Source organism: Triticum dicoccoides, chromosome 1A (genome assembly GCF_002162155.2).
Source record: "Triticum dicoccoides isolate Atlit2015 ecotype Zavitan chromosome 1A, WEW_v2.0, whole genome shotgun sequence".
Lineage (NCBI taxonomy): Eukaryota > Viridiplantae > Streptophyta > Magnoliopsida > Poales > Poaceae > Triticum > Triticum dicoccoides.
Window position 1 is genome coordinate 408,387,507 of NC_041380.1, and position 8,587 is coordinate 408,396,093.

General features: G+C 42.9%; 1 protein-coding gene across 1 annotated transcript; it reads left to right on the forward strand.

The window, feature by feature from the left end:
• The first annotated feature begins 402 nt into the window (after window positions 1-402).
• LOC119276236 (protein FAM91A1-like) lies at window positions 403-7,583 on the forward strand. Its single transcript, XM_037557266.1, has 10 exons — window positions 403-661; window positions 1,286-1,403; window positions 1,762-1,858; window positions 2,556-2,662; window positions 3,314-3,436; window positions 3,643-3,796; window positions 4,129-4,189; window positions 4,337-4,701; window positions 4,905-6,468; window positions 6,675-7,583. The coding sequence occupies exons 1-10, from the start codon at window positions 531-533 to the stop codon at window positions 6,913-6,915; spliced, it is 2,961 nt and encodes a 986-aa protein (XP_037413163.1). The 5' UTR covers window positions 403-530; the 3' UTR covers window positions 6,916-7,583.
• Window positions 7,584-8,587: the final 1,004 nt, after the last annotated feature.

Here is an 8,587-nt window from a genome sequence, read left to right on the forward strand (position 1 = left end):
CTCATGTTCACTAGGCGGACAGGTGACCCAAACGGACACGAAACGGACAAAATCGGTGTTCGTTAGGGTCCTTGCGTTGGAGTTGCTCTTAGAGCGTTAAACGTGTTTGGTGCTCAAAATTAGAGCGATTTGAACCGCTAGATAACATGATTTGATGGTCGGGATGGTTTGGATCTACCCCTTTGGATCTTTTTATATTGGTACAGATAAGACAAACAAACATTTTTTTCCAAGTAAAATGGATTTTAGTTATATAAAGATCAGGTGTAGCTTATTATGATTTGTATCCTATGGTACATTTTGTTTTGAGATACTCTAAAAACGCCCTTTGTCGAAGAAAAGGAGAGAAAGAAAGAGACCGTCCTCCGTCCTCGCAAAAAAAAGAAAGAAAGAGACCGAACGTACGTGGTGTGCCCGCGGCGTCTGTTGCCTCCCCCATCTCTCCCTCTTTCTTCCTCTCGTCGGGATTAGGATCGGAGTCGCTCCGTCCGCCCGCATTGTCCGATCGATCCAAGCAAAGGAGGGGGAGGATGCAGCAGCAGATGGCGGCGACGGTGGAGGAGCAGATGATGGTGAAGGCCATCAGGGACGAGTGCCCTTGGGAGACCCTCCCCAAGCGCATCCAGGCCGCCGTCGTCTCCAAGGACGAGTGGCACCGCAGGTACGCACGCACACACGCCGATTAACGCGGATCAATCTAATGGCCGCCGATCCTCCTGGGGCCGCGTTAATGGCCGTCTCGCGCAGTCGATCGCTCGTACCAAGAAACGGGGGCGACGCCATTCTTCAAATCCTTGTTTGTTAAGGCACGCACGCATTTTGGAATGCTGGTTCGGGCAAGACAAACTGATAATGCCCCCGTCTAAACTCTAGCCATTCATGTTGATGGTTTGCGAAATTTCAAGGAAGAATTCAAGCAGCATAACACCGCAGAGTTCATGATCTGTAAAATGGCATCCATTCCAATGTGAGGCTGGCAAGTCGTACTACACACACATCTTACACGCGGCCAGTCAATACATGTTATGTCGAATCTACATGCTTCGCTGCCAACTGCACCTGTCCATGTAGTACGATGATTAACTTGTGTTTTCTAGACCTACCAACAGCTTATGTTAATAGCAAAGGCTAACTATATAATGTCACGCTTCTTCTTCTTCTGTTTTGCGGGGAACTATCTAGCACGTGTAACCTAGTCGCGGACTTGGTGACGCAGAACTTACCTTTTCTTTTTGCAAATGGTAAATGATTCCTCAGATGCCTGATGTTCTGTACTTACTGGCAGGATTGTAGATTATTGTATAAGGAAACGACTGCCATGGAACAACTCTTTTGCCCGCAAAGTATGCAAAGAGGGGGAATATTACGAGGATTTGATGCGCTATCTCTGCAGAAATCTAGCAGTATGTTGTCTAGATTTTCTTATTTCCGTAATTACTTATGATAAGATACTTACTGGTTTGCACATATCTTGTCAGAGCCAGTTTTCACTAGTTTACTAGCATCTTCCACACTTTTGCATTGTCACTCATACCTGCAAATTGTGAAACACTATGCTTTGGCTGACTGCAGATCAAATCTAAATTCATCGGCCTAATTCTTTTTAAACTCCTCTTGGGTTGTTTTCTCGATCAATAGCTCTTGCAGTTGTATCATGGTTTTATTTTTCCTCGGTTGTCCAACCAATTCTCTTTTGGCATTCTCTAGGCTGGATTTTTTTTAAGGTATTCATGACTGCTACTTTGACAAAAATATTTGCAGTTATACCCATACCATCTCGCAGACTACATCTGTCGAGTAATGAGGATATCAGCATTCAAATATTATTGTGACGTCCTTTTTGAAGCTATGAAGAATGGTAATCACTTGTATCAATAGAAGGCAAAGCATTTTCTGTCATCACATTCTTTTGAGTTGTTTTACTTGCTAGTTGACCAACATTCGTGCCCAGCAGCCTTGATGTGTCATCTGAATATTTCTACCCCATTCTTCACAAATCTATATGAATCATTTATCCAATTAGTACTTCATAGTTGTGGTTTATTGCATATGACCCGTACTCATTCGTATATGTCCACCTTGGGCATCAGTGAAGCCCCAGGGCTATATTAATTGTTTCTACTAGACTGTCAAATGTGATCATTTTTTAAGTGTATTAAAACTTCTATTACTGAGAAGAGTTTGGTTCAAATATTTTATTTAATTACAAAGAGTATGCACCCATTTGGTCTGTTCGCATAGGTAGTTGGACTAATATTGTGGAATGTAGGGTATATTGTTCATTTTCATAACTGAGACTATAATTTGTTTTTGTTTTTGCGAATGAGACTATAGTTTGGTTAATTCTATGATGTTATATGAAAACCTTTTCAATTGCTGTACTGCATATCTTTGATGTGTGTTTACTGTACGCCAGTTTTATTATCCTTGCTACCAATTACTAGCGTAGATTATTCTATAAGACATATCTAAATATTGTATATGTTGCAGAAACTACTTTATTTAATATGCTAATTTTTCTCTTTATGATTCAAACTTGCTGAAAATACCTGCAGAGCAACCATATGACAGTATTCCAAACTTCAGTGCTGCTGACGCCCTGAGGATTACTGGTGTTGGAAGAAATGAATTTATCGATATCATGAATAAGTGCAAATCGAAGGTATATTAGCATATTGTGTCCTTCCTGTGTCCCTGAACAAAGATTCCAATTGGCATAATTATTGGAATTTTACTGGTGAGAAATAACTATAACTGAGGTTAAGTTAGACTTACTAAGGATTTTCAGAGTACCTCGAACACAATTCAAGATTATATTTCAGAAAATAAAAAATATTGTAGACAATTAAGTTGTAATTTCTTTTAGGAACACCTGTCACTCAACTTAAAGTTAAAATGAGTGAGATATGATTTTATCAATATTTTTATTGTTACTGTAACGAGTTTCTAATATTTTGTGACATGTCATCCACATGCATAGCCTCTCACTCAGCAGCCACACAGGCCTGAAACGTGGGGACTCTTTGACAAAATGGGGTTCAATGTTAAATACTAAAATGTCGAATAAACCTCTTAAGTTTTCTAACTCAAGGAAATTTTGTTAAATGGGGGTAGCTGCTGTCACTCGAGCACAAGTAGAGGGTTAAAAGTGAAATTTACTCGAGTATTACTGCTGAGATACATGATTGGATGTGAGGTTATCAGTTGAACACATTGATGATTTTCATATGTTCCGAAGAGTGAACATACCCAAACTAGTGTCCTCTTTTCCTCTTGTTATATAATCCCTTCTTTTCACTTTCCGGCATTTCAGAAGATAATGTGGAAGCTGAGCAAATCAATTGCGAAAGAGCTACTGCCTGCACAACCTGCAGACTTAGCAATAGAACCTTGGTGGGGAGTCCGTTTCGTCAACTTCACATTGGAAGAGTTTAAGGTAAGATTCATCAGGGGTGAACGTTCTTGTTAATTGTGTATAAGAAAGAAAATAGTGAATATGGCATAATTTTTTTTTACGTGATGACGTAGTTTTTTTTACTGTGTGATGACATAGGTTTTACTAGAACTTGTTTCTCCATAAGATAGATAATTATACAAGAATACCTTTTCTTTGTGGTAATTGATGTTGTAATATTACTGCAGAAGCTTTCTGAGGAAGAAACAATAGCAATAGACAAAATATGTAAGGAGGAAGTCAATTCATATGTTCTGTTTGATCCAGAGGTTATAAATTGTCTTTACAGAAGAGGAGGGGTATACTTCGATGTGCCAGTTTATCCAGAGGACCGTTTCAGAGGTTTGGAATCAAACCAATTTGTGCTATTGTTTATCCAGAGGACCGTTTCAGAGTAATATATAGGATTTCTGTTATTGGTCAGCCCTGCATTAAATTTTATTGCGTGAATTGGCCCATAACTCATTGGTGCAGTTGTCTCATGTCAGCTAGTTTGTGCTGACAAAGAAATTATCTGGTGGAGGCTCATAACTTTCACACTTTTTTTAGGAGATCATTGCCAATGTCATTTTATCGCATCAAGTTACAACCTAATTTACCCAAAAGTTAGGACTTATACATGTAAACCTACTACTTGATGATGCTTTAGTTCTAAACTTGTACCATTGATTCAGTTTCAAGACTTGAAGGTTTTGTTTCAAATAAGGATCAGTCGTACGAAGATCCAATTGAAGAGTGAGTAGTTTGCCTTCACTAGTCTTGCGCATAATGAGCATGATTGTTTCTTATTCAATTTAATGAGTATGGTTGCTTGTTCAACTGATCTGCATTGCTATCAGTTCCTGTTGCTGTTAAATTCATTTCATATTTTCTTGACTGCAGGCTACTATATGCTGTATTTGTTGTATCAAGTGAAAATGCCACAGTTGCTGAATTGGCTAAAACTTTACAGGCTGACCTTTATCAACTCCAGGCAGCTGCATCATTTGCCTGCAGACTGGGATGGGCCGTAAAGCTTTTGGATACAGACTCCGCTCTTAGAGATTCAAATGCTACTGCATTGCCCAGTAACGTTCTTGGTGACGACGAAGAAGGTTCGCGCATGAGCATCAACTCAGAAAGATCCTGTCCAGAATTGCTCAGCAGTGATTGTGATGGACCCAGGAAAATCTCTGGAACTGCTTATGTGGGCTTCATTGTGGATGCTAATGTAACTTCATACTTGATGATGGGCTCTCTATCTCCAGGCTAGATCACCTTGCTACTCCAATCCCTACACTTTCTAAACTTTAAGCAAAAAATATGTTCAACATTTTTTATCTTGAAGGAGCTATAGTCCCAAAGATTCCTAGTGATGGTTGTAAAGCTTGTTCTTGAACTGCACTATAACTTTATGATGCAACCTTCCATTGAATTAGCTTAGTGTACTGATCTTTCTTCACTATTGCAGGATTGAAGTCTCACGCTGTTACGCTATATGAGGCTGGAAAACTGGGCTATTCTTGCATTGCTGATCTATGCAACGATCTAGCCAGTTTAGAAGGAAAGAAGTTTGAGGGTGTACTCCAGGAATTCGCAAACCATGCGTTTAGCCTGCGATGCTTCCTTGAGTGTTTGCTGTCCGGTGGAACTTCACCAAATGAATCTAGTGACGGAAACTGTCAGGATGATCTGTCCTCCCCTTTAAGCAAGAAAAACATTGAGGAGGGCGCTGATAATGTTGTCGGGAATAACGGAAGCCAACATGGTGACACACCACAACAGGAATACCCAACGGTTGATTCACAGGCGTCGTCACCTTCAAGTATTATATCAAGAGGGATGGAAAGCGTAGCCGAAAATGATTTTGACAGCAGGCAAATGGTTAATCAAAATGACAATAGCCAGGCTACAGAACTGGATGGCCCAGCTGTGCGGAAGACTAAAAGAAATTACCGAGTCAACATTCTCCGCTGCGAGAGCTTAGCTTCACTGGCGCCATCCACGCTGGAAAGATTACTTCTTAGGGACTATGACATTGTGGTCTCTATGATACCTTTTCCACATTCATCAGTTCTACCCAGCACTGCAGGACCAGTACATTTCGGTCCGCCTTCTTACTCCTCAATGACACCTTGGATGAAGCTTGCCTTGTATACTTCTGGTAGTTGTGGCCCGCTCTCTGCTGTTTTCATGAAAGGACAGCGTCTGCGGCTGCTTCCCGAGCCATTAGCCGGTTGCGAAAAGGCACTAATATGGTCTTGGGATCACTCTGTGGTGGGTGGACTAGGAGGAAACTTTGAAGAGAACCTGGTAAGGGGGGGCCTTCTTCTGCACTACCTGAACTCAATGACAAGACATTCTGCCGTGATAGTGCAACCACTGGGCATAAAGGACCTTGATGACTCAGGAAACCTCGTAACCATGGATGTCCCATTGCCCCTGAAAAATGCTGATGGGTCAATCACATCCGCGTTAGCCGGAACTGATTTGCCTGAGGGGCAGATGTCAAATTTGATTGCCTTGTTGGAAGATCTATCCAGTAAAGTTGAGTTGAGCACGGTTGGTTACCTTCGCCTAGTAAGGCTTCACAGGGTAAGCGAATCTAGTGAACCTCCAGAGAAGGAAAGTTATGAGTGGATACCTCTGAACTTGGAATTCGGAATTCCTTTGTTCAATCCAAAGCTGTGTGAAAGAATATGTGAAAGGGTCGTCAACTCAAATATGCTTCAGAAAGATGATCTCACCGAACACTATGAGTCTATGCAGACAGTGAGGAAGAGGTTGCGCGAACTTTGCACTGAGTACCAAGCAACCGGTCCAACAGCAAGGCTATTAAATCAGCGGGGAGGCTCGAAGAACTCTCCGCGCCAACTCCAACTCATGAACATTGTGAGTGGAAGATGGAGTCCATTCCATAATCCATCATCGCCTACCCAAGAAGGGACGTCACCGGGTGAACATGTCAGGCTGAAGCTCGGTAGACGGCAGAAGTGCTTTACTGAAGTTCTGAGCTTTGATGGGAGCATCCTCAGGTATTTTCCAAAGAAACTTGACAACAACATGGAACTTGTGTTATGTAGTACTCCCTCCATAAACTAATATAAGAGCGTTTAGATCACTACTTTAGTTATCTAAACACTCTTACATTAGTTTATAGAGGGAGTAGTTAATTAACAATGCTACTGTTGTAGCCCTAATTTTGTCGACGGCTCATCGCCATGTGCTCGATTTCTGATAGGTCCCACGCACTCACTCCCGTGTATGAGGCTGCTACAAGATCTGGCACTGAAGATCAACCATCCCCTTCTCCAAAAACTGATTCAGAAGATTCCGATACCAAGGATGTGGTCTTACCAGGAGTCAATCTCATATTTGATGGCGCTCAGCTGCACCCGTTCGACATTGGCGCTTGCCTCCACGCCCGCCAACCCTTGTCATTGATAGCTGAGGCGTCGGCCGCGTCATTGGCCATGAAATGACTGATATGCATCTCAGCACGTTGCCATCACAATTTTTGTTCTGTTTAATCTATGTGCGGAATTGATTATTGTGTAGGACGACTCTCAGAATCAGGCTTTTTTAAGAAAAAGTTTTGTTATGCCAGGGTAGTTTTTCCTTCTCTAGATGACAGGCACTTTTACCAACAGGGGATGAATGCCAGGTGAGTCTCCATGCACAAATCAAGCTTACTTTTCTCGAATACGTGAAGATACTGAGGATGATCATGCTGACCTAATCTGGAGGTCCAGAGCTCCGCACAAGATCAAACTGTTCGCCTGGCTGCTGTTTCGCGGCCGACTAAACACCCGTGCAAACCTGTCCTTCAAACACATGGATGATGCTGCCAGCTGCCCACGATATGCTGGCCCCTCTGAAGACACGACTCATCTGTTCATTGCTTGTACGCGGTTTCTGCAGATTTGGGGCCAACTAGGCCTTTCCACTACTCCCAGGTTCCAGGATCTATGGTTGGTCCACCCCCCGCAGCAGCTAGACAGCATGGTCTGGCCGGAAGTGCTACTCGTCGTTCACTGGAAGATTTGGGACTCCCGAAACGCTGCTGTCTTCCGTTTTGAAGATCACTCTCCTCGTACTACCATTCAGAACATTGTAAGTGACCTTGAGTTATTCTCGCATCGCTTTAGAGATCCTGCTAGCTGCCAGGTCTTGGCTTGGTTATCTTACCACGCTTGCCGTGCCCTTGTAATCTGTAATCTACCACTGCTTGGCCCAATTTGGCCACTTGAGTAATATATATAGATGGGGACTCCCCCGGTGATTCCTCAAAAAAAAAAAAAAAAAACGCACGAGTGTGCGTACTTTATATTATAGAAGAGAGAGGGGGTAAAGAGCCCCTCCATTTGAGTCAGCATATTAGAATTCTCTGAAGTCAAATTTCATAAAGTTTAACCGTATTTATATGAAAAAATATCAACATCTGCCGTGCTAAAGTTATATAATATGAAACTTTAAGTCATGACACATCTAGTGGTATTGATTTTTAGGTTGTGAATGTTGACACTTTTTTCTACAAAGCTGGTCAAACTTTACGAGGCTTAACTTCAGTCAAATCTTATATGCGAACTAAAAAGGACCGGAGGGAGTACATATATACACCCAACTTCACGCGTCCAGTATACACGCTGCTAACTTCTCACGTCACTACCTACTGAAAAGAAGTCCACATCACTCCCTGAGATTTCAGAAACCGACTAATCCACCCCTCATCTTTAAAACCGGTTAATTAATCCCCCGAAAGCTCTAATACCGGCCAAATCACCCCCTAATCCCAATTCGGGTGGTATTCGCCGGTGGTTTTGCTTGCGTGGCTCTCCAATATTGCCACGTCGGCTTGGTATGGGGCGCGAGGCGATATGAGCACGGGCCGCTGGTTGTTCTTGGTTCATCCAATCCCCAATCCTTCATCTCTTCCTCCTCCCCTGTTCGTCGCCATGCCCACCCGGCTGAAGCTAAGATGTGCCTTGCTCTCTGATTCCTCTCCTTCCCTGCTCGCCGCCAGGGCGGCCCCTCTGCTCGCCGCCATAGCCGCCCACCTCCATAGTTCCTCCCCCCTCCCCGATCCCTCATTCTCCCATGACCTGGAGGCGCCCTGAACAAGGACCGCCCTCGCCATGGCTGAACGGTGTAGCA

Bases quoted from the DNA above. Each gene is read 5' to 3' on its own strand.
- LOC119276236 (XM_037557266.1), top strand. From the start codon at position 531: ATGCAGCAGCAGATGGCGGCGACGGTGGAGGAGCAGATGATGGTGAAG. The intron at 662-1,285 runs GTACGCACGCAC...ACTTACTGGCAG, and splicing joins AAGGACGAGTGGCACCGCAG to GATTGTAGATTATTGTATAA. The intron at 3,437-3,642 runs GTAAGATTCATC...ATATTACTGCAG, and splicing joins TCACATTGGAAGAGTTTAAG to AAGCTTTCTGAGGAAGAAAC.